The following is a 25,725-nucleotide window of genomic DNA, read 5'->3' on the forward strand; positions in this document are numbered from 1 at the left end:
TCCAAGATTCCAACAGGACTCATCTATTTATTGATATTACTATTAAGCCACTTCTCAGCAGTGTGACTGCCGTAACAAGAACAGGACTCAGTTTCTAAAGGCAATAAAATAACAAGGACATCATGGACAAAGCATTGGGAACACTCCTCGTAGGGTTTTTCCTCTCCAGCCAGAGCACCCAGGTGCCAGGGGCCACTCCCGAGCACGAGGTCCTGGTCCTGAACAGAGGCACATCTTTGCGCATCTCAGCCCTCATGCCGGATGCTCTTCTCCCCGCCCTGATCTGACCTTCTCAGTTCATCTGGATAAACTTGCTGTGCTTCCTGTCTGTGAAGCGAGGCGCTCCCCAAAGCAGGAGCCAAAGTCTGGTGATGAAACAGCGGGCACCAAAGAGCTGGTTCTGCTTCCTTCTCACCAAGTAAACACGTACTTCATTTTTTTAAGGAAAGAAAAGTCTTAAAAATATATGGCACTAGAGTGTAAAACTATACAACTGCCTCCAATGAAAATTCCCTGCAGCTTGCAGCCTGTGGCGCACTGTGTCCCTCAGATGTAGAGCTGATGGGAGGCCAGGGTGTCCATGAATGGCCGCACCAGGTTGTCCGTGGAGAAGTAAAAGATGAGCCCAAACGTGATGGAGATGGGGAGGGCGGGCAGTGCCTTCTTGAACACAGCAAGCAGCAGGAGGGTCAGACACAAGCCCTGCAGGACACGGAGGGGAGGGTGAGCGTGGTGATCTCTGGTGTGGACAGGAGCTGTGAGTCATGGTCTAGTCCCTGGGTGCAGGAGCTTGTTCGAGGACCAGTCGGACAACGGCGCTAGACACCTGACAACCCATTATCTTCCCTGGTCCTGCAACAGCTCTTGAGGTGTTGAGGGCAGAAATTCTCACCCCCATTGAATCACCCCACCTGTTAGTGAGTGAACCAGAAGGCAGGCCCCCTGACTCCTGGAGCAGTGCTGTGCCCCCAGGCCATGCTGCCTCCCGTCTGGCTGGAGTGGTCACATGGGATGGTAAGATGCCCTCAAGGAACACGTATTTACATGAGAGCTAGGTGGGCTCAACTGAAATGGCAGTAAGGTTCTCAGCAGCTGGCACCAAGGGAATCAGAGCCGCCAGGCAACCTGCCCCTGGGAAGCAGCTGTGGGGGCTGCCCATCCTTCCCTGACCCGGCTGATACAGGCAGTGGTCCAGGTGAGCACAGGGAACCAGGGTGCCTTCTCTATCCTTGGGGGCAGCAGGGCTCAGGTCAGGCAGCCTGGTGGTGGAGGAGCCTGGGTCCACCATCCCATCCCTGATATACTTGTGGGCAAAAAGAAAACCTTCTGCACGCTGGAGCATCAACCTTAACCATGCCAAGCCCAGGGTTTTCACTAAGGGGCAGATGCCAAGCGCATGGCTCAGACACTCCTCCTCCTCTAATGTGACAGCGAAATCTCTGAGATGAAGTCACGGCAGGACGTCTCCCCATTATGTGTATCTGGCCACGTTAACTGACTACAGGGCCTCCACATTTCAGTTCACAGTAACGGGGCCACCCCTAGTACCCCAGATTCAGACCCTGTGGTGTCTCAGTGGCATGGAGGAGGGGAAAACACGGTCCTCACTAGCTTTGTGCCCACGGGCAAGGCTCTTAAGCAATTTTCTTTTCTGCAAATCTGATATCATCACAACCACCTCGAGGGTATCATCACTGCGCAAAGCTGTCAGCTGGGTCCTCGGCCTGGAGGCTGTGTGCTCAGCCACGCTGGGGCCAGTGCTCTCCTCACCCTCCTCTGCACTGTCCTCCACAGGCTGGAGCCCACCTAGGGGCGAGCACACCTCCTGTGAGCCTCGGTCTCAAGCTGACCCTTCCAGCCCCGCTCCCTGCTCTTGTCCCTCAGAGGGAAGAGAAGAAATGAAAAATCCCCAGGGACCCTGGGGCCTGCCCCCACCACAGTGAGGACCCTGGGGGCCCCCACCACCATGGGGCAGTCGGACGCATCCCCAGCCACTCACAATGAGGATGGCCACAAAGCAGGCCAGCGTGGTATTCCAGTCCCCGCTGCCCGTGGCCGCTGCCTTGCCCACCAGCACACTGTAGAAGATGAAGTCCCCGAGGCCGAGCTTCACGCCCCCTGTGTGAGGACAGACAGTAACCCGTACTGAGGAGGCGCGCACAGAATGGAAAAAGAAGAGAAACTCTGGCCCAGAAGGCCCAGCCCAGCCCACCTGGCCTCTAGAAGCTGTGACGTGGACTGGGGACATGGACAGCTGCCTCCCCAAATCAGTGGCCAGTGGGAAAGCAGGGGACACCTGTGGACTGGGTGACTTACAACCTGGGCAGAGAAAAGTGGGCAGTTCTGAAACTCAGGTAAAACCGGTGTTGGGCACTTAGTGAGTAAAGAAAAGAACAAATAGAAATGCATGGCCTTGGGCTGGGCACTGCTGTACAATTTAGTATGAAGTCTGAATCACAGATTTTTAGGGAATTTAATTTCACTACATTCAAAAGCACATATAACACGAAGACAGAGGTCCTCTGAAGACCTTTTTACCTTACAGCAGGTAAATGTAACTGGGAATTAGTCTACCCATTACTGATCAGGAAATTAGAGCTTCCAAAATGCTCTCGTTTGTTTTCTTTAGTGCAATGGTCCCTGACACTTGTTTATAGGATAACTTTGCTCACTGTAGACAATAAAAATGGTTATACAATAAACACAAACCATGGAGGCCCACCTCCCCGCCCTTCCAGCCCTGCAGGTGTCCCTCCCGCTCCTGGCCCCAGCGTCCATCCTTCCCCCACCAGGTGCGATCCATCAGCATCACTTCTTCACTGTCTCTTCATCTGGCTGGTCCTAAGTTGCATCTCTTATGATAAAACTGATTTTGGCTGGGTGCTGTGGCTCAGACCTATAATCCCAGTACTTTGGAAGGCCAAGGCAGGTGGATCGCTTGAGCCCAGGAGTTCGAGACCAGCCTGGGCAACAAGTTGAAACCTTGTCTCTACTAAAAATATAAAAATGAACCAGGTGTGGTAGCATGTGCCTGTAATCCCAGCTACTCAGGAGGATCACTTGAGCCCAGGAAGTCAAGGTTGCAGTGAGCCACAATCGTGCTACTGCGCTCCAACCTGGGCAACAGAGCGAGACCCTGTCTCCAAAACAAAACGACAACAAAAAACAAACTGCAATTTTAAGTGTGTGCTTTATTGAGTTCTGTGAGTCATTCTAGCAAGTTACTGAACCTAAGGGGGTCATGGGAGCCCTGAATTTGCAGCCAGTCAGAAGCACAAGTGGCATCTAGACCCTCTAGAGCTTGTGGCTGGTGTCTGGAGGGAAGCCAGTCCTGTGGGCCCTGTGGGATCTGTGCTAACTCCTGGTCTACAGCACACCAGTTGGCCTTGGAATAAACACCTCCCCTAAGCCTGCCTGGAGGGTGTGCACCTGCTCCTCCTTCCAGACCCACCACAGACTGATCTTTCCCTAGCTTGCCCCTCCTGCGTCACTGGAGTCCTGTATGCCAGGCCACTGTCACCAGGCTGCTCCTGTAAGGCACCTCTCAAGGCAGGGGCTGTTACGACACTGCAGCATCTCCCTGCTCCAGGGTGCCACCTGGCATGCTGCAGTGGGCTGGCATTAGGTATTAGGCGGGCACTGTATACTGATGCCAGGATGAACTCCTATCTCGGCGCATCTCCAGGCCTGTCTGCAAGGCTCTCCCACACTTCTGCTGTCTGCATCCCGCCCCAGCTTCCTCTGATTCCTGAGTCTACCTGACAGGAAATGCTCCCCACCCTGTGCTCCTCTCCTCTAGTGACTGCCGTGACTCAACCTTCAGAGCTCAGCTCAGCAGTTACTTCCTCAGGTGACTTTCTCTCACCCCTGCCAACCAGGCCAAGAAGCCCCGTGGCATGCTCTCCTGCCGCCCCTTCCCGCCCCACAGCCCCCTTCATAGTCCCTGGCTTCTGCAGTCTATGTGATTACTGCCCGTGTCTCCTTAGCCTGTGGGTCCCACCAGGGCTGGGCCTCACCCAGCACAGCACGGGCACATGGCCCATACTCAATACACGCCAGACAACTACATGGGGCCTGCTGAGAAGACCCCAGCACTGCAGGCATCTCTTACTTTCACAGAGATGCCTCTGATGGGAAAAGGGGCCCCTCCCCTCATGCCCTCCTCCACCCAGGCTACAGGGAGCCTCCACCCTCTGTCTCTACTCCCACCCTAGGCTGAAGCAGGCCATGTGAACATGGGCACCTTACTTTCCTCCTCTTCCTCCAGCTCCTCCCCTGGGTAGCCAGTCAAGGGAGGCTCAAAGACTTCGGGGTATGAAGGCTCCCCAAAACTGTCATAGGAGTCTTCTTCTGGGTGTCCAGGAAGAGAAGATGTCCGTCATCGCCGTGAGGAGGGGACAACAAGGGAGAGAAACAAGAGCTGGTCAGAGTGTTACCTGGGAACAAAGCTCCAAGAAGGGGTCCCCCTGAGCACCAGCGCCTGACGCCAGGGCTTCCCCCACTCCACCCACCCACGCCCAGCAGAACGATGCAACAGAGGCCGGCAGAAGACCGAGGGTCCAACACTCGCTGAATTTTCAGGCCGCATATGTCCGGCTGGTTTTCAATGGACCTTTCCCTCTGCCCCTCCTGAACTCATGCCTCTCAGGGAGGCCAGGCCAAGCAGAGCTGGCTGCAGGTAGGGAGCTGCCCCCCAGTGATGACAGGCTGTTAGCTCCCCCGGATACTCACCCATCTCCGGGTCGTAGGGGAGCTGGAGGGCACCCTGAGAGGAGGGGTCCAGCTTCGCCATGCCGACTGTCCACACCATGGCAGCTGGGGGAGGAGAAAAGGTTCACGCCTCAGGCGGTGCTAACAGTGGCTGCCTGCAGGGCCTGGGGGAGGTGGCCAGTCTGCATCCCAGACAGCCTGCACAGGACCCTCCATCCCGCCATCCTGCAGGTATCTGCTCACGCTCCATTGTTAGGAGGCCGTTGTGGGAGGGGTCCAGAGTCACACTCTCTTGACTCCTGCATTTGTCTATTCTGTTACTGTTTGTCTCCGTCTCCCCTCCTAAAGCATAAGAACCAGGTCTATCAGAGCCAAGAGCTCACTGTTCACGGGTGAATCCCCAGAGCCCTGGGACACTCATGACAGTCCTGGCACTACCTTTCCATACATGGTCTCCGCTCATCCTCGGAATGTGCCTGGAATGTGCTTTCCCGTGGGGCCACGCCGCGGGCGATTCTCCTCTACGGGCTCGAATCTTCAACTGCATGGAGATACCTAGAACCCTGTAGCTGTTCCACAAACTCTTTCCCGGGCCACCTTGCAGACGCCAGAGCTTCAGAAACTCATTTAAGCCCTGCCATCAACAGACCGAGGGCATCACAATCACAGGGCCGTGAGCTCCATGAGGCCTGGGACCCTGTGGTCTTCTTTCCTGCTGGGTCCCCCAAGGCCTAGCACAGTGCCTGTCACGAAATGGGGACTTGATGTGCCTTTGCTAACTGCATGTGTAAGTCCAAATCTCTACACACTGACCCCGAGGCCAGGGGCCATCCCGTGTGCCTTCCCTTCAGTTAGGATTAATGCCAATCAGCCACGCTGCTGTCAAGGAAGCCCAGAAGCTCCTTGCTCCCCGACCCCCTGCCCTGAAGAATCCTCCTCCAAAGTCCCTTCTCAAGAGCCTGGAGAGCTGAGGGGTGGCTGCAGGCTCACAGGAATGCAACCTGCACCGCAGCATGCCGCTGGAGGATGGACAGGATGAAGTCAGGGGCTGTGCCACATCCCAGCAGATGCCTGCTTCCTGTCCTAACTTTCTAAGCTTCTTACTGTGTAATCGCAAGATACTGCCCTCCCTGGTTTCTGAAAGTGGAGACCCTCCTGGGATCACCTAGTCAACTCTGAAAGCCACGGCCAGGAAGCAGGCCCGTGTCCCCCCACAGGCTGCCTGCTGACCCCGAGTCAGGCAGAGGCACGGGGGGCCCACTCACATGAGTATATCAGGGCAGGGAATATGGGCTCGTTTCTCTCCTGGGCAGTTTCTACCAGCATTCTCAGAGGCCCTTTGGGACACAGCACAGCCACGAGATCTAGGAAAACAGAGACATCCTTGTCAAGTTATCCCCAGGCAGCCCCCTGAAGAAGAGCCTGCCCTGTAGCACAGGAGCCCCGGGTGGAGCTCTCAGAGCATGCCTTGCCTCTGGGCTGGCATCCCAAATTCTCAATCTCCAGTCAAAACTTAGAGCAGGCCCTGGTGTGAGCCAGAGTAGGGCCTCGCAGGCAACTACAAGTGTGGAGGAGCTGTGCACCCGAGACACGGTGGCCAGGCTGGGGAGTCCCACTTCTCTGAGCCTCAAATTCCTTAACCTTAAAATGGAAGTAACAATACTGGCAATGATAATCATGCTAATATCAAATAGCAGCTAACATTTGGGGTTATGCATAGGCACTGTGCCCAAAGGACTGTCTTGATGAACAAATCACTTACAGTGTGTCCAGTGCTGAACAGTGCACTTGCACAATCAGCATATCAGTAATAATGGAAAATGAGGGCTGGGTGCAGTGGCTCATGCCTGTAATCCCAGCACTTTGGGAGGCCAAGGCGGGCCGATCACAAGGTCAGGAGTTCAAGATCAGCCTGGCCAACATGGTGAAACCCCATCTCTACTAAAAGTACAAAAATTAGCCCAGCATGGTGGCACATGCCTGTAATCCTATCTACTTGGGAGGCTGAGGCAGGAGAATCGCTTGAACCCGGGAGGCGGAGGTTGCAGTCAGCCGAGATGGTGCCACTGCACTCCAGCCTGGGCGACAGAGCAAGACTCCATCTCAAAAAAAAAAAAAAAAAGTAAATGAGGAGCTCAGTGACTACCGCATTTTATCTAGACCACCAGGAGTGTTCCAGAAATAGTGGACCCCCCTATGTTTTACAAAGGTGACTCTCTCAGGAGGGATCCCACCCAGGCCTCTGCAGAAAAGGATGCAAGCCCTTCAGCACCTGCCCTCCTTGTGCAGCACTGGGGACGATTTGGCCCTGGACATCGCCCCCACCGTCCCCACCAGCCTTGCTGCCCGCCTACCGTACACAGAGATGGCGCCCAGGATGACCCACGCGGACCACTCTGGGAGGTACTTGATGAACACCAAGGCCATGAGCGCACTGATCATGATGAGGTAGGCCTGCTGCAGCACCAGGGGGCCCTTCCAGTGGATGCACACCATGCCCACCGCCCCGAAGTTCCAGACAGTCAGCAAGAGGGTGGGGTAGTCCATGGCCACATTGTAGGTCTTGAGCACTTCCCTGCAGGACCGAGGTGGAGCCTGTGAGTGGGACTCAGTGGAGACATTACAGCCTAGCAGTTTACCACCATTCAGTCCCAACCTGTCCCTCTTTACTAACATTTCCTTCCCCGACCTTCACTGTCCTTACAATTTACCATTTGCGACATTTTCTAGAACAAGGTGGGGATGCTTGGAACAGGTCACAGAAATGTGCAAGGACATGACCTGGAAACCCTGTGCACATGGAAGGGTCCTTGGGAAGGTGTTTTCTCTTGTCCTTCCAGTCTCTTTGGGCCCCTGGGTCAGGCTGATATCCCAAATCAAGGGGCAATAGAACAGATAATTTTTCCCACAAACCAGGAAGTACCTGGGCCTACCCTAAAAATTAGAATGTAAATTTTGGGGGGTTTCTATCCCCCTGGGGTTCACAGAGTGCCTTCTCCATGAAGGGTTCGTTTTAAATCAGGAACAAGACAGAAACGTGTGGTCCACCATGCAGCCCCACTTCCACTCCCGTGTCAAGGCCATGAGAGAGGGCGACAGAGGCCTGGGTCCCCAAAACAGCTGGCACTGGGGAACACTGGAGCTCGATGGTCATCTTTCCCCGCCCAGGTCCTCATGCCCATGTCCACTTGTGCCGCATGGAGAGGGGTTCCCAGGGACCCTGCTGCTTGTCTGCCACTTACCCAAGGTAGATATAGGTGAAGAGGAACAGCAGCATCAGTGAAGACATGATCAACCAGCCATGGATGAACTAGACAATAGAAATGGCACGATCACAAGGTGTCCCCAAGCGCCACAAATCCTAAAGCCCCCAGGATCCTGGGACTGATACCCAAGCCTGAATGCTCTTCTTTGTTAGGCTACTTCATGCCTACGTTGGAAGGGATCAGGTGGCCACCTTCCAGATAAAGAGGGCACAGAAGTCCAAGGAGTTCCCCTCAGGTCACCCTGCAGTGCATGCAGACAAGACTCCCTCAGGTCTGCCAGCATAGCCTTGCGGTCTCCCCCCCATCTCTACTGGTTCACTTAGAAAGGTAATGCTCGCTGTCTCCTACTTGCCAGGCACTGTTCGAGGCTCTGGAGCCAAGGCTAGCAAAGTCTCTGCCCACGGGCATTGTGTCCCAGTGTGAGGGGTGTTAGATGACATATAGACAAATATACAGTATATCAGCAGGTAATGATGAGGGCAATGGAGAAAATGTTAGCAGGATACAGTGACAGGAGACTCACTGGGGTGCTATTTTAGAGAGAGTGGCCTCAACAGAAAACCTGGGAAGTCCCCTCCTACCCAACGGTCTACAAACAGGTCCTCAGAAAGACCTGTTCCTCTTCTCCTGGCCAAGCATGGGAGAGTGAAGGACAAGACAGGGATGATCCCAACCTAGTCCCTTAGCTGGCCATCGGCGGGACAGTGACATCACTTCCCACCAGCCTCACCCCTGAAGACTAACTCATCAGTCATCAACTCAGCCTACCGGGACCTCAGCGTGGCCCTGGTCTACCTGGAGTGAAAGCAGCCTCCACGGCCATGCCGCACACACAGCCAAAAGGGGAAGGGGCTGCCTCTGGGACGTGCCAACCCTCTTCATCCCAGCCACCACCTGACTGCCCGGGCCACCATCATCTGTATTGTGGAACCTCCAAGGAAGCCCTACTAGACAGATGGCTGAGCCCCTCTTCACAGCCTCTGGGACTGGCCACCAGACACCTACTGCCCGCAGTGGGGCCAGCTCTTCACACCTGCCGTGCAATTTCTAGCTTGACCCCATGCAATCTGTATCCTCTGCTCCAAACCAGCAGCCCTCCACCCTGCTTCCTCCCAGTGGCAATGTTCAAACTCTGCGTCGTCACAGTTACATAGGTAATTGTTACTTATTTTATTATTATTTTTTTAGAGACAGGGTCTTAACGTTGCCCAGGCTAGACTTGAACTCCTGGGGTCAGGTGATCCTCCCGCCTCAGTCTCCCAAGTAGTTGGGACCACAGGCGTGCACCACAATGCCCAGCTGGTACTCATTACTTATTGATAAGCTTCAGCTCAGGACACGTCCTGCAGCCCCTCCCATGGCCTTCCCCTCTGCTGCCCCCGCTGGAAGGGGGCTCAGCTCCCTCCCAGCACTGTCCCTGTCCCATCCCTCTAGCCTGGGCACTCTGCACCTCTATCTACCTGCTCCATGGATGGCAGCTGCCTGAACAAAAAACGTTGTGAGGCACCTGTGTGTAAACAGTTTTAAAATAGGTAATGCTCAGCTTAATTTCCTTTCCATCGTTAGGGGTTCAACCCCTTCCCTGGGAAAAAAGCCTGAAGCCGCTGTCTAAAAGCTTATGGCATCTTTGGAGACAGGCAGTGCCCATGATTCTGGCCAGATGGGATCTGCCCTTCCACTACTCCCTGGGGCTACTCAGCAGCTATAGGCAGCTACAACCCAAAAGTCTCCCAGGGCTGGAAGACCTCAGCATGGCATCTGCACATCCTTGCCCGAAAAGGAAAAGGAAAACTAAAAATAAATCTTCAGGGGAAGTATCGGGGTGAGGGGAGCCTAAAATAGAACTTCAGAAAGAGAAGCAAAACAAAATTAACTTTGAAATATGAGAAATGATGCTTGGAACACTGCAATGAGGAACTCAAGTGGGATAATGTGTAAATTTAAAAGACAACAGGCTGGGTGCAATGGCTCACACATGTAATCCCAGGACTTTGGGAGGCCAAGGTGGGAGGATCACTTGAGTCCAGGAGTTTGAGACCAGCCTGGGCAACACTGTGAGATCTAGCCTGTACAAAAAAATTTTTTTTAATTAGCCAGGTATGGTGGTGCACACCTGTAGTCCTAGCTACTTGAGAGGCTGGGTGGGAGAACTTCTTGAGCCCAGGAGGTTGAGGCTGCAGTGAGTCATGATCGCACCACTGCACTCCAGCCTGGGCAATGGAGTGGGACCATGTTTCAAGAAAAAGAAAATAAATAAAAATAAAAGACAACAGTATTAGGTCATCCACGGTGGAAGACAGGATGGGGTGGGGAGGAGTATAAAAAATCTGGGTCTATTTTCCTCTGATTTGTGTTTTTTAAAGGTGGCTGTTTCACGGGCCCTGCCGCCATGGTGTGGGGCAGACGGAGAGAGAGGGGTGGCTGGAGGGCAGGGCCAGGGCCTCACCTTGTAGCAGCGGTACTTGTAGAGCACCACCAAGAAGATGGTCATAACCACGATGACACTGATCATGATGAGGGTGTTCAGCACGGAGTTGAGGAGGCGCTGGCCCACCGAGGGTGTGTCCTCAGTGAATGGCGTGTAGATGCTGAGGGAGAAGGCAAAGGGCTGATGCTCCCGGCCCTGCCTGCTCCTGGAGGCTCCCCACCTTGAGTGATTCTGGACCTGCTAGGGGAGGTGCCTGGGATGCCCATGCTGCCCACATGCTGTCCTGATGGGGCATGGGCACCATCCCCACGAGCAGTTCCTGTCCTCCAGCTCATTTCCTGGCACCCTGACCACAGACCTGTGGCTCTCAGCCTGCCAACTGGGCCCAGTGCAGCAGTGAGAGCGAGGGCTAGATGACCTCCCCACTGCCCTCCCCACCCCCCACAGGGATTAAAGGCTCCCTAGGCACTTCTCTCACCCATCCAATTCTCATTCCCCCACCCACCCACACCTCTCCACCAGCTCCACCCAGCCCAGCACTCCTCCACCTGCTACTACCCGACCGCCACCCGCTGAAGCAACTGCTGTCCTTGCAGCTCATAAGCTCAGGAAGCAGAGACAGGAAGCAATTCACCCAAACCTCACTCTTCCCAGCCTGAACTGCTGCAAACAAACCGCTGGCTGCATTCTCTCCATGCTTTCACCTGTGCTGCGCTGAATCGCCCACACACTATAAGCTTCCTGAGGATGGGGCTCTACTTTTTAAATTTTTTAAAAAAATTTTGAGACAGGGTCTCACTCTGTTGCTGAGGATGGAGTGCAGTGGCGCAATCATGGCTCACTGCAGCCTCGACTTCTGGGCTCAGGTGTTCTTCCACCTCAGCCTCCCAGGTAGCTGAGACTATAGGCGTGTACCACCACACCTGGCTAATTTTTGTATTTTTTGTAGAGACAGGGTCTCGCCACATTTCCCAGGCTGGTCTCAAACTCCTGGGCTCAAATAATCCTCTCGCCTCAGTCTCCCAAAGTGCTGGGATTACAGGCATGAGACACCACACCTGGCCTTATTCCTTTCTTTAAAATAAACAACAACAACAAAAAAAAAACCAACACATACAAAATGAAACAAAAAGTCCCTAACTTAAAAAAAAAAAAAAAAACATTTACAGAAGGTGCTTAGCAGTGAGGACCACAGAAAGGGGAGGGGGAAGAAGTGGAGGAAGCTTCTCATTTTTCCACGCTGCTGCCTCTGCATGTATTTTACTAAAATAAACGAAAGGCTTTATAAGTCTTCCTCACAAGGCTGGAAGTGAGCTGAGAAATATCTGGTCCAACCACCTTGTTTCACATTCAGGGAAGCAGAGACCCAGAGAGGAAGTGATTTGTTTGCGGTCACACAGGGATCAGTGGCACAGCCATGCCCAGGATCTAGGACTAGGAACAGGGAGCCCAGTGCTTTGCAGCAAGAGCTTGCTTTCTGCGGCAGGATCCAGCTTGCCTGAGCACTCACGTGCAGCAGACACTCTTCTATGCCCTTCACTCGTATTAACTCACTTAATTCTCCCAGTGACTGCGTTATCAACCCATTATACAGACAAGGAAGCTGAGGCATAGGGATGTTAACAGCATGCCCAAGTAGGTCACAATCCAGGAGGCAGTGAGCCAGGCCATGAACCTGGGCGGTTCTTCATCCCTGCTCTTTACCACTGCTGGTGTGGAGCTGCAGGTACAGTGACCAACACAGGCTGCTGCCTGCCCCCCTGGCAACTCAGCCCTCACCCCACCCTGTTCCCCCCAGGTCCCCAACTCACAGCTGTCCATTCTTCTCCGTGTAGAAGCGCACAGACTTGATGGTGGCTACCACCACGATCATGCACAGAGTGACAGGCACAAACAGCATGATCACATGCTTCGCCCCGTATTTGAGGGTCAGCTCTTCCTCCAGGCCTGGCGGCCGCCCAGGAACCCCACTACAGACGTAGCGGTCAGGGTCCTCCTCACCGTCCTCCTCGTTCTCCTGGCTTCTCTGTGGGAAACCACATCGTGAGGGCCGCGGAATGTCCCCCACAGCAGCCTATCCATGTAATGCATGGATTTTTGGAACCAGAAATGAGAAGTTTGAATGTTGCTTTCCAGATATAAGGAGGAGTCTATGAGCTACTAGGGCATATGAAAGGTTTGTGAGGACAAGAGTAGAGAAGATTTGGAGCTGGATGAAGCACCACAAATGAAGGAAGGCAGGCTGCTATGGTCTGCAGGCCCAAGACTTAATGGTTAATGAATCAACTTAATGGTTAATGAATCAACTTAATGGTTAATGAATCAAAAGATCTTTCCCCTTCCTAATACAGGGACTCAGGAGGTCATTCAATTCTGTTCATGTGGCCATGCTGATATAGGAGGAGACAGGCCAGGAGATAGAAGGAAAACAGAGACTGAACATTTTTGGTTGACAAATTACTAGCTAGAGGAGGCAGTGCACAGGGACACTCTCTTTGAGTGACTAAGATACTGGGAATTTGCAGAGGAAGAAATTACTTTGAACTTCCTGCCCCACAGAATCAAGCATGTAAATTTGTAGCTCTGAACTAGAGAGGCTAAACAGGTGTTAAGCATCTGAGAAGATGCAGGCTCTGGGAAGGTGGGCAGGCACAAATGAGGAGGTAGCGAAGGAGGGCAGGACACCTGCCAGACACTGGCACAAACCGATCTGTAAGAATTTGTGTTTTGGAACTGTGGCAAGTCAGGGTCATAGGCTGCCTTGCTAATGAGGTGAACAGCTAAAGGAAAAGCCAAATGAAACAAAAACTGAAAATGACAGTTGCTTCAGTACCAGTTCTCTGCAGAGAGAGTCCCAATCTAGACATTCAGCCAAGAAAGAAAAGGAAGACTATTCATGAACAGAAACTGAAACAACCAAAATGTACAAAACTTCCCGGAAATAACAAACTAACAAGAAAAGGCTGAGGAGTGGCAGAGCAGTGGCTTTGAGCTGGTGCGATTTCACTCAGAGCTTAGGGACGATGGCTCTGTTCTCAAGGAGAACATGGAGAAGTGAGCTCAAATTTCAGCAAGCGGGATTAAGACTGGCTGCAAGAAAACAGTCCATACAGAGACATTTTTTAATTCTATAATGGGCAACACAGAGAACAGGGTTCAGACAAATTCAGATGTTTTGCCCTGGTTGGGAGAGAAAGGGCACAACTAAGTGGCTCTCCCAATGATATCCTACTCTTTCTAATGTTACAGTCTCCTCCCCTGAGGGCTGGATGATCATAGTGCAGCCCAAATATCCCCAGCTCAAAAGTCAACCGTGTATCAGGCAGACTCCTCTCACACTTACCATGTCTGGCCATCTGCCAAAAAATGCTTCCCCTGCTACCATTCTAAGCTTCTGTGTTACCTGCCCTAGCACCCAGGCATCCAAACAAACTCTCCTATTACAGTGGAAACAGTGACCTGCATGAGAGAGGTAAACCCAAGGGGGCAGAGTGGACAGCATCCTTCAGCCCACTACCAAGTCCATCTCTGGCTGTGAATGCGCAGAGTCCTATGAAGCCCTGCAGATGGAAGGTCCACCATGGCCAGCCACCCATCCTTTTGGCCAATCTTCATCATTATTTCCCTTCTCCCTCCCGCATCAGGGAATGAATGTCTGGTTTTCATCTGTAAGGTACAGGAGCCCCAGGGACCTGTTTGAAGGCCCCCAGCTGCTGGTGGGACCTACCCACTGGGCAGTGTTCTCTCCATCCTCTGGACCCTGCCTGCCCTCCTGGCAGGAGCGCGGCGTGGGGCTCTCAGCCGACATCAGGGACGTCCGCTCATCACACACTTCTTCCTCGCTGTCAGAGGCCATGAATGTGAGCATAGCCCTGCCTCTGGAAGCACCTGGAAAAAGGAACACAAGGACCTTGTTCCACTTTCCTGTGAGACAAAGGCAGTGGAGGACTCAGGGGGTGGCTGGAGGCAACCTGGAGACCTGGACACAAGTCCTGCCCCACAAGCTTCTAAGAGATGCCTGTCAATCAAACGACTGCCATAAAACAAAAGGCCTTGAGAGCCACCATGGAGGCAGCAGCGGCCTTGCCTGGGGCTGGCCTGAGGTGACTCACATCCCAGGGGGCAAAGTGCACAGCCACGAAAGTCAGGGCAGCTCCAAACTGTCAGTGTGCTCATTCGTTTAATCAGCAAACATCTGTGGTGCATCTATTATGCACCAAAGATCACGCTGAGCTCTGGGGATAAAAAGATGAGTAAGAACACCCTTGTCTTAAAACAAAAATCATCTAATGTGACAAATGATACAATCCAGGTGTTTGATGGTAGGTGCGGGGGCACAAAAGTGGAACCAAATCTCAGAGATCAGGAATGTTTTCTAGAGAAGAGCCTATCTGATGAAGACTGGTTTTCCCAGGAGGAGGGAAGGGCAGAAGGCACAGAGAATGTTCCAGTGAGGGCCTCACACTGTGGGACAGGCAGTGGACATGAGCAGGGTCTCAGGCACCATGTTAAGGAGACAGACATCACCCTGAGGACAATCTTGACAGACAAGATCTGAACCGGGTTTATAAAAGTCAGTCTGGCCACTGGCCAGAGAGGGAAAGTGACCCCCAGAGACAACTGTGGCAGGTGAGGAGAGCTGAGGGCAGCAGCAGGATGGATGCAAGTGAGGGCACAGTCCAGAAGGGGTCAAGAGGTCAAGAGCAGGGCCTGACGCAGGACAGAAAACAGGGTCTAGAATGGCAGCCAGGTGGGGACTAAGACAGGGAAGACCGGAGAAGAGAGTCTCGGGAAAGACCACGAATTTCACCCTTTGAGTGTCTATGGGATAAAATGGGGAAGCTGTCTGGGAGGCGTCTGAGGACCAGGTCTCCTGAGGTTAGAAGTGGAGACCTAAGCCATGAGAGCAGACATGTGGGGTGGGGAAGTGCCACTGAGGGCGGGACCCAGGGGAAGGCCAAGGTCAAGGGGACAAGAGGGAAGCCTGCCCCCTAAAACAGTGCCGAGTGGGGTTTCTATACAGTAGTACCAAGTGGGGGACCCAGTGTACCAAAATCTACACATGCAGGTTTCTGGGCTGGGAAGAACTTCAAACAATGCCTGGCAAATCTGACTGTCCCTGCCAACATCTCAGACGGGGACAGAGGCTGAGTTATCACTGTCTAGAGACCCTCAGGGCTGAGCTTCACACCCTGGGCAGGGATAACAGCTGTGCGCTCTGCTGAAAGTTCATCTCCAAGTAAGTTACCCCACAATATATGTGATTTTCTTTATTTTTAGAGACAGGGTCTCACTGGTCACTTACGCTGGAGTGCAGTGGTGCAATCACAGCTCACGGCAGCTTCGAACTCCTGGGTTCAAGCAATTCTCCCACCTCAGCCTCCTCAGTAGCTAGGGCTACAGATGCATGCCACCACGCTAGGCTAATTTTTAAAATATTTTGTAGAAATGAGGGCCTCACGTTGTTGCTCAGGCTAGTCTCAAACTCCTGGCCTCAAGTGATCCTCCTGCCTCAGCCTCCCAAAGCACTGGGATTACAGTGTGTGAACCACTACACTCAGCTATATGTGGTTTTTAAACAAAGCAGGCAGGTTCCTTCCACCAAGTCAGCCATTAACAAGATCTGTGGCTGCCTTTCTTTCTGAAGACAGCAACCCTGGCTGTGGCCTGGATTATTCCCACAGGGACTTTAACTTCATCCCCAAATAAGAGGCACAAGCAGAGCCTGCCTCTGCTCACCTCCATCGCAGGGATTTCAACATGAACAAACTCCCCAGCCTGCAGCACCTTCTGTTTAGGATAGATGAGACAAGTACAGGAGTAACAACAGCAAGAAGCAAAGCCAGCTAAAAGCCAGGAGGGAAGTGACAAGGACAATGCACCCGAGAGTTAGAAGGGGACACAGTCTATCAGTTGTCAGGAGTAGATGCCTCAGGTCACAAGAAGTAAGAGGGACATGAAGCTGCAAAGGTTAGGAATATTTCACCAGGCAGAGTTTGGAGGAGGGGGCTCATTCTGGAAAGAGGTAACCACTTGAGTAAACATATGAGTTGGGAACATAACATAACCTATCCTGATAATATCGAGCAATTGGATGTGGCTGAAGTGTGGGGACCTAGTAGGATGGGCCATCCCAGGGAGGAGTTTGGTGCTGGGAGTAAGAGCTTAATGCAGCAGAGGACAGCCCCCGAAGGTTTCTGACCAGGAGGAAGATGTGAACTGAACTTTACAAAAGCAGCGTTTATAAAAGAGTTGTGGGCCCTCCTCCCTCTTCACTCAGAGGCCCCTCAGGCTAGGCCCCAGGGCCACAGGGAAGTTCTGGGAACCAGCAAAATCCACACAAATAGAGCGCAGCTTCACATCCCCCAAAGAGCTGCAAGACCTTGGAAAGTTCTTGGCTTTAGTTCCTTCATCATCTATAGAAATGAAAGAAATTGTCAGGTAGAAATGCAGAAGAAGGAACGGGTATGGTGGCTCGGCTCATGCCTGTAATCCCAACAGTTTGGGAGGCAGACGGATCGCTTGAGCCCAGGAGTTCAAGACCAGCCTGGGTAACATGGCAAAACCCCATCTCTACAAAAATAAATAAATAAATAAATAAATAAATAAATGAAATTGAAGAGAAGAAACTGTAAGGTCCTCCTCTGGCTCAGCCTCACTAGATAAATCCTAAACAGACTCCTGCCTGGACCCAGGGTTTCCTTCACTATCCACTCTAGCAATGGGGCTCTTACTCAAAGAGGGGCATCAAAACAAAGAGTTGCTGCATTTTCTCAAGCTAAATCATAATATTCCATCTGAAGCAGTGTGCTGGATGGGATACAAGACTGTACAGGTGGCTCTTTTAATACTTCCTCTTCTAGCATGACAGTTTTGTTTTGGGTGTGAATGAACAGGGAAGCTACGATCTCCTCCCTCTGTTCTTCCCATGCCTCTCAAGCTCCTGTGATTTATCTCTGCTATGACTGGACAGAGGTACAGGGAGTCCAGTACCTCTGGGAGTCCCTGTACCTAAAAAGCCACAGGATGCAGCCCCTGAGGACAGAAGGCAGGCTCACCCTTCAGACCCACAACAGCTGGAGCATTCAGAGGATGTTGTGTTTCTTAGGCTCCCAAATAGCAATGCACAACAAAAATAGATAAGCGGAGAGCAAAGGTGCCTGTTTAAAAGGAAAGGGAGCTGATGGGTGGGTGAAGATGGAGAAGCAGGGGACCCAGGATCAAGTAGAATCAGTTCCTTCCAATTCCCACTTCTCCATTCAGTTGCCAACCACTAATAAGACGTTCCCTGTGGCTGGGTGCGGTGCGCACGCCTGTAATCCCAGCACTTTGGGAGGCTGAGGTGGGCAGATCACCTGAGGTCGGGAGTTCAAGACCAGACTAGCCAACGTGGGGAAACCAGTCTCCAATAAAAATACAAAAATTAGCCAGCATGGTGGCAGGTGCCTGTAATCCCAGCTACTCAGAAGGCTGTAGCAAGATAATCGCTTGAACCCAGGAGGCGGAGGCTGCAGTGAGCTGAGATCGCACCACTGCACTTCAGCCTGGGTGACAGAGTGAGACTCTGTCTCATAAAAAAAGACAATCCTTGGAAAGCAGTTCTGTGGGCAGAGGTTCCCTGACATCTGTGATAGTCATGCTGGGGAGGGTGGGGTTAAAGGACCGTACCCTTTTCATGTGACACTGCGCTAGACAGGAAAAAGGCACCTGGTGACCACTGTCGTTACTATCCACACTCGCTGACTGCCTGCCCTGTGCCCAGGCCTAGTCTCAAGACCTCATAGGTCTTCAGGAAGAAACAAGGAAAAACTACAAAACATGCTTTCATACATGCGGCCTCCTCGCCAGAAAACAAGTGCTCCCTGAGCAGGCTGCTTCCCTCATTCCACTTTCAAAAATTCCTCCAAGGCCTCCCCTGAAGCTGTGCCCACAACAGTGAGGACCAAGACTTCAGGAAAGCAGGGAAGGAGAGACTGTCCTTAAGGAATAATCAGGAAAGAGCTAGTCTCAGCTGTCACAGCAAGGGCACCCTCTAATCACAACCCTCCTAGCCTGGTGGGGTGGGGGTGACAGGTGGGAGGCACCAACTTAGGAAAGGCTGAATCCCTTAGGATCACTGTTTGTCAAAGGTGGCCCAGGCCACTGGGGGCTGGTGGAGATGGACCAGCACCTGCTGAGCCCTTACCTGGCACTAAACATCATGATCCTGGAGCAAGGCGCTACTATTCTTCCCCATGGTACTGATGAGGAAACAGAGGCTCAAAAAGTAATTAGCTCAAGGTTACCCTTGTACCTAGGTAGTCTGTGTCTGGACTCTTTACCACTCTGCTAGGCTGCTTATTAAAAATGCAGATCTCCAAGCTCCATCCTCACCCAGTGTCAGTGACCTGCATTCGGGATGGTCGGTACCCGGGTGATTCTCAGCCAGTGTCAGACTTTTCCTGGCACTGCCTCTGCTTTATAATCACCCGACCAGGCTGGGGCCCTTTCTCAGCAAGGTGAGTGTCCCTCACCCACCCACCTTCGCCCCCTCACTGCTTGGCACTACTTGATTGCCAAATGAGAGAGTGAGATAATGAACACTTTCTCCTGAATACATAGAGTCTGTCAGAGAGCAACTAGGGAGGAAGAGGAGTGGAAAAATCTCAGACCAGCAGAGCGGCATGGGGAGAAGAGAGCTCCTGGGCTGAAAAAGGCCCAAAACAATGCCCACTGCGGAGGAGTGTGTGGAAACACTGGGTCTCAGTCACTACCTGGACAAACTGCACTGGCCTTAACTGAAAGGAGTAAGAATCAACACTTTAAACACAGCACACCTTTTGATCCTGAAATGCTACTTCATGGAGACTGTTACAGGACCACCAAAAATCTTATTTCAAATATTTAATAACCTGAACAATGACACAATGTTAAATTTAACAGAACATAAAACTTTACAAACCTAATCATCTGAATGTCCTTATAAAATGTATGTATATAAAGGACTGGAAATATTACAAAATATTAAAGGTGATTATCTTTGCATGGTAGAACCGAGAGTGGTTTTTATTTTCTTTATATTTTTCTGCATTTCTCTAAGTCTCTATAATAAACACAGACTGTATCTGTAGGGTTTATTTTAGGCTATTAATTCTTTAAAGGAAAATAATGAGCATCAACATTTAGACAGATTTTCCTCTACATCTGCCCCTCCCAGATCCCCTCTCACTGGCCAGGAGGAGCAGATGGGACTCAAAGCTGTGACTCTTTTTCATTTGTCCCTCAGCCCCTCTGATTTACCTAGCTCCTGAAGGAAAACAGAGCATCTGGGATGGACTTCTGCTTCCCTCTGAATTCCTAAGGGCCTGCTTTGCAAGCCACCTAAGTCTGCTCTGAAGCCTGCTGGTGCTCTGAAATCCTTGGAGGGAAAAATCACCACCCAAACGTGTGCAGATAAACAACACTGCTAGATGTTTGTCCACATTAGAGTGCCGGTGACGCAAAGAACTCTCCCTGGAGGCTGACTCACGGGCAGGTGGGGGTGGGGCTGGGTGATGTCAAATCCCATCAGCCACACAGCAACCAGCTTTCCCCGTCTACCACCCCTTGCACCCCATTCTCTAGAGAAGCAGCAGGAAAATGCAGAGGGGCAGAAGGAAGTGTCCAGCGTACAGACTACATTCTGGAAAGCCTTCCAACAAGGAACTGCTGAGGCTGATAGCTGCTTTGGATTAGGATGCAAAATCAAACATCCAAAGAAGCCACTGCACATTCCCATTAATCAGCTGAATGGGATCAAACTGCTGAATTAGCCAAACCAAGGGAGTCTGACCTAGAGAATCTCCCCAGCCGTGCTTGTGTCAGCAGTTCCTGCAATTATTATGGAAACCCAATGACCCAATTTCCTCGACCTTCTTTTCGTTAGAGAGAAATGTAAAGGCTTTGGCCTTAACATTTAAGGCCAATGGAACTAGGTAAGAAACAGATTTCAAAATGCCACAGCAAACCCCCATGGAAATCTGCCTCCATGGAGAAAATCCTAATGGAAAAAGAGGGTTCAAAAGCAGGTTGGGAGTCACTGCACTTACCAAGAACACTTGGGGCCGCAGAAGGGTTTGAATCCCAGACACCTGGTTTCTTCTTCTTAGCAGGCTAAATGAACGATGCTCTCTAGCTTTCAAAGAGGGCAGTGCTAGTTTTTAACACGTCACTTTCTATGGTCACACAGCTCCCTCACATCACTCTCCTGACGTCTGAGAAGTCCCACAGTCCTCGCTTAAAATAAGGAAGAGTTTGTTAAGGTCAGATGACACCCAGACAATCGCCCATGGCTTCCCTGCTCACCTTCCTCCCCCTGGCCCTGGGTACCCCACTATGTATTTGGTCCAGCTGACCATCCACCTGTCCATCCATCTCAGCCCATATAGTAACACATACCACTTGGGGATGGTTCTCCCTGGCCTAAGCCAGAGCTGGGGCCTGAGTCTCAAAGGGAAGTGAGGTACTGCCCTACCACCCTCCCAGACCACAGGCCCCAGGGGCCCTCTGATGGGGCCTTCTGAACTTTGGGCCAGGCTCTAGACTTAACCTCTAACAGCCCTGTCCCACTCAGAAGTGCCTAGGGCCCAGGCAGAGTTCTCTCATTTCCTGAAGCAGCCAGGGAAAAGGGTGGTTTGTGAGGAAGTGGGAGAGGGAGCCCCTAGCACGCCCCTCTGGAGTGGCTCCAGAAACACATTTATTTTTAAACAAGCAGCAGCAAGTCAGTGGTCAAAAGCAGAGGCTTTGGAGACTGACAGGGTTCAGATCGCCTGCCTATGTGATTTGAACCACATATTCCCTGGCCGAGAGGCCTCAGACAATCTAATCTGACACAGCTCATTTCCTCTGCTGTAAAAGGCAGAACAGGCATACCTTGCAAGATTATCGTAAAACCTAGAGATAACCTGTAAAGTGGCCAGCACACAGTAGATGTTCAATAAGTGGTAGTTATAAAGAAGATGAAATGGAGGAGGGACACAGTGAGAGAGGACACGATAGCCTGTTGATGTGCCTCTTGGAATGTTACGGATCTGCTGAACCACCAGACACGTGAACTAGCTTCAAAGGCCAGGCCCCAGAGATCAAGTTTCCATTCCCAGCCCGGCCCCAGGCACTATGGCCACGTAAACATATTATCAAATGAAAGGGCATATCCATAGGACAATGTCAGAGCTGGCAAGGACCTTAAAGGCCATCAATGCCACCTAGTCAGCTCCCTGTATTATAATTAAGGAAAACTGAAGCCTAGAGGCGCAAAAGTAATCAGTTAATGTCCCATGGCCAAAAGCCACAGTTACAACTCAAGTCTCCAAACTGCCCATCAAGGAGCTCTTCTCAGCCCAGTCAGCACTTGTGAGGGTCACGTACCCAGTGGCCAGGGTTTGGTCACACAGGCAGGCCCACCACACACCACGCAGGCTTTCTGGGAGCACACTCACAAGGCACATGCCTTCACCACGGGCAGGTATGTGTCCAGAAATGCTCCCTAATCACTCACTCACCAGCTCATCTGCCACCTCAAAACTCTCAAGTCTCTCTCCTGCCACGACGCCAACTCCTGCCCCCAGGGCCCACTCTGCTCTCCCTCTGCTACTTGCCCAGGTAGGTCTGGCTCCATGGTGGGAAGTGCCCACATATGGGCATGGGGAGGACAAAGGGCACTGCTTCTCTGGGCCAAAACGGAGGGTGGGAAAGCGTCCTGCTGTGGGAGTGGTAGGATAAATAATCCAAATGCTCTATACACCCATCAAATCTGCTTTTCCACGAGTATTCAATAAAAGGAAAATTCTGAAGGCATAACAGAAAAAACAGGATACATAAACTTCACCTACGGTTCCCTCCCTCTATTGTTTTAATAGATAAATATGCATATGTGAACAGTGTGGAAGGAAATGCATGTTAAGAGTGGTTATCTCAGCCAGGCGCAATGGCCTATGCTTGTAATACCAGCACTTTGGGAGGCTGAGGTGGGTGGATCACCTGAGGTCAGGAGTTTGAGACCAGCCTGGCCAACATGGTGAAACCCCACCTCTAATAAAAATACAAAAATTAGCTGGGAGTGGTGGCATGCACCTGTAATCCCAGCTACCCAGGAGGCTGAGCCAGGAGAATCACTGAAACTCGGGAAGCAGAGGCTGCAGTGAGCTGAGATCACACCACTGCACTCCAGCCCGGGCAACAAGAGCAAAACTCCATCTCAAAAAAAAAAAAACTTTTTCCCGAATTTTCTAGAATAAACATGTATTACTTTTATTTTAAAAAGAGTCCAATAAGCTTCTGGTTAAGGTATAGCAGAACGCTGGGCACCCTTTGAATTGTTCTTCTCCTGTTCTAGAATTTTCACAAAGATGAACAAGCAGCCCATTCTCCCAGTCAATGAAGAGGCTCTCAAGAAATGATCTCCCTCACTGACATCTGGTCTTTCCTGAGGATGTGAAACCATCTTTTTTTTTTTTTTTTTTTTTGAGACGGAGTTTCGCACTTGTTGCCCAGGCTGGAGTGCAATGGCACGATCTCGGCTCACCGCAACCTCCGCCTCCTGGGTTCAAGCGATTCTCCTGCCTCAGCGTCCTGAGTAGCTGGGATTACAGGTATGTGCCACCACGCCCAGCTAATTTTGTATTTTTACTAGAGATGGGGTTTCTCCATGTTGGTCAGGCTGGTCTCGAACTCCCGACCTCAAGTGATCCACCCGCCTCAGCCTCCCAAAGTGCTGGGATTACAGGCGTGAGCCACAGCGCCCAGCCTGAAATCATTCTTTTCTCCAGACATTAACATGATGGTCATCCCATCTCCAGGCTTGGAGCCCAGTGGAAAATGTTCCTCTTGGGGCCTCTCAGCCTCACCCCCGCCTTTCCGCAGCTGTGGCAGCTTGGAGTAGAACAGGTGAGAATACTTGCAGAAACATTTGCTGTCTTATCAGTCCCCAACTAAACAGTGTCTGAAAGTCAAAGCAACAGCTGAAAACCTGCCAGAGATGTTTTCATCAGACACACTGCATGTGACCTACACACACTGCTTTGGTTTCTTTAAAAAAAATTTTGTTTGTCAGGAAGTTGCTCATGGGGACTCCATAAAACTTTCCCAGCAGTAGTGGAGAGACACGGCCAGGAGTTGAATGCATGAAACTCCTGTGCACAAACTCAAAAGATAAAGACAGTGTAGCCAGTTCAAATCCTGGTGCTTAAAGCACTGAAGCCACATAACTGGACTAGCTGCTTAACTCCCTAAACTTGTTTCCTCTTCTGTAAAAAGGTAATAATAAGCTGTTTCAGTGTCATTGAAATTCTTAAGATCTTAAATTCTAAGATTCTGTACAAGATGGCTTTTTATTGTTTATGACCAACTCATAAGCGAGATATATGCCATTATTAACATCGATAACAGAGAAAGGCCAAAGCAGGCAAGACGCAAACCCCCCTTGGGGGGACGGTGAGCAGCCACGGAGGGGAGACAGGTGTGACATTATGCACCACAGCTCCAGGCACCCCAGCAGCAGCCCCTAGCCCCTGCTCTTCCTCCCCCTTGCTGCTCTTTCAAACAGGAACAAGCCACTCACTTCCCACACGTGAACATGCTGGACTCAAGACTTGGCACATGGGCACTTCAACACCAAAGGGTACAGAGTTTTCCCCAAAAACCTGATACATCCATCCCACTTCAAAGCAACATCCCCCCAAGCCCTCACTCCAGCCTCTGCCCTGGAACCCAAGGCTCAACGTGGGCGTCCTGGGGACGCAGCTCTGAGCTGGGGCCAAGAACCAGGCCCCTTCTGCACCTGCGCCAGTCACTGCCTGCCCACAATCACATTCAGGAGAGAAGAACCTGAGGCTCACACACCTGAAGCAGCTTATCCCGAGCCTCTAATTACCGCCAAAGGTCTTGGCTGAAGGCCTTGGAGGCTCAGGTGTCTGCAGAATTGGCAACAGAGGCATCAGAGGGCTCCTTACTGGAAGCTGGGGTCGGTCCTAATCAAGTTACTTCGTAGACAGCCTTGGCAACCCAGGCTGTCGCTTCTGAGTTAAGTTAGTCTGCAATCGTCTCTATGCGATGCTCTCAGGTTCTCCATTTGTAAATAGGGATGCAGTTACTTCACTCAACACCGTTCATACCTTTCAAAGGGAATACTTATTAAGGCAATAAACAGCGGCGAGGTCTGCTCGGAGGGATGGACAGCAGATCTAGAAGCCAGGACACTGGGGTAGAAGCCTGGCTGTGCTATATCCTACCTGGGCGACCCTGCGAAAAGTCACTTTAGCTGTGGCCTCAGTTTCTTCATCAGTAAAATTCAGAGTGGGGACTAGCTTCTGTCTCAGGTTCCTTCGGCTCCAAAAGCTTGCTTCTGTCTGTCTCCTCACAGCTGGAAATGCCTGACAAAACAGCCAAACAACGCTGCTAACAGAAACCGGCTCTAGGCTTGAGCCTGCGGCCCTGCCCCTCACGTGCGGTCAGAGATCCCGCGCGCCTCCTTCCCGGGGAAAGCATGCCCAGGGCCCGGTGCTGGAGGCCGGATGGACTCGGCGCAACGGAGGTCTCCGGCGAGAGAGAGGAAGAACAAAACGCCCCCGCCTGCTACACGCCTCAGAGACCCACGTGCACGGTTCCTTTAAATGCACCGGCCCTTTAACAGCTCGCGCCGCGCCCACCCCCAGCCGGGGCTCGGCGGCAGGCGGGCGCAGGGAAGTAGGGACGCAGTGAGGCCGGAGGCCTGAGGGCCGCTCCCCGCGATCCTTCCACGACCCAGTTCCGGGCCGGCCCAGCTGCCGCCTGCGGGACACTCTTCTCTCTCCGCCCCCGCGCTGGCCGCAGAGGCCAGGAGCGCTGCGCACGCAGGGGCCGCAGACCCACAGCCGGGGAAGGGACCGCGGCCAGAGGCGTGCGGAGGGCAGGGCCGGGCCCTCAGGGCGCAGCCCCACCCCAGGCCCTCAGCGCCCCGGGCGACAGGGCCCTGGCCTGGGCACCCCCCCGGCACGGCCCGCTCACCTGCTCCACCGCCGCGCTCCAGCGGAGTTTACGCCGCTGGCTGAGCGCCCGGCCGGACCCGGCGCCGGCCCAGGCCCCGCCCCGCGCCCGCCCAGGCCACGCCCGGTGGGCGACGCCAAGTTCCCTCGTCCACTGGGGCCCCACCTGGAGTCCCGGGCGCGCGGGGAGGGTGCCCTTCACGCCGCATGGATGACAGGGTCATCCCGACGTCGGAACTGAGCAATGACCTTAGAAGGAGTGGAGGCCGGGCCTGTCATCTTCCTGCGGGCCTGGCAGCAGCGTGGGGCGGTAGGACATAGGCTTCGAAGACACTGTTTCTTG

At 52.4% G+C, this 25,725-nt stretch overlaps 1 protein-coding gene across 8 annotated transcripts; it reads right to left on the reverse strand.

Moving 5' to 3' along the window:
• Window positions 1-7: 7 nt before the first annotated feature.
• Window positions 8-25,725, reverse strand: PSEN2 (presenilin 2). Of its 8 annotated transcripts, none has more exons than XM_030812785.1 (13): window positions 25,549-25,725; window positions 24,651-24,791; window positions 20,472-20,658; window positions 14,132-14,292; window positions 12,216-12,430; window positions 10,423-10,564; window positions 7,953-8,020; window positions 7,065-7,285; window positions 5,976-6,074; window positions 4,732-4,815; window positions 4,249-4,350; window positions 2,000-2,118; window positions 8-702 (listed from the first exon to the last, which is right to left on the reverse strand). In XM_030812785.1, the coding sequence occupies exons 4-13, from the start codon at window positions 14,270-14,272 to the stop codon at window positions 547-549; spliced, it is 1,347 nt and encodes a 448-aa protein (XP_030668645.1). In that variant the 5' UTR covers window positions 14,273-14,292; window positions 20,472-20,658; window positions 24,651-24,791; window positions 25,549-25,725; the 3' UTR covers window positions 8-546. The 8 variants fall into 8 exon arrangements, with proteins under 8 accessions (XP_030668645.1, XP_030668647.1, XP_030668644.1 ...); XM_030812787.1 differs by lacking the exon at window positions 25,549-25,725 and adding an exon at window positions 25,405-25,498 and having other exon boundaries at window positions 4,249-4,347; XM_030812784.1 differs by lacking the exon at window positions 25,549-25,725 and adding an exon at window positions 25,405-25,498.

This window comes from Nomascus leucogenys, chromosome 5, assembly GCF_006542625.1.
Source record: "Nomascus leucogenys isolate Asia chromosome 5, Asia_NLE_v1, whole genome shotgun sequence".
Taxonomy (NCBI): Eukaryota; Metazoa; Chordata; class Mammalia; order Primates; family Hylobatidae; genus Nomascus; species Nomascus leucogenys.

Coding starts and splice junctions, on each gene's coding strand:
- PSEN2 (XM_030812781.1), bottom strand. CDS start 19,709: ATGCTCTGTTTTCCTTCAGG. Junction 8,021..10,422: donor ACAAGTACCGCTGCTACAAG/GTGAGGCCCTGG, acceptor TCTATTGTCTAG/TTCATCCATGGCTGGTTGAT. Junction 6,075..7,064: donor GGGCGCCATCTCTGTGTACG/GTAGGCGGGCAG, acceptor CTGTTTTCCTAG/ATCTCGTGGCTGTGCTGTGT.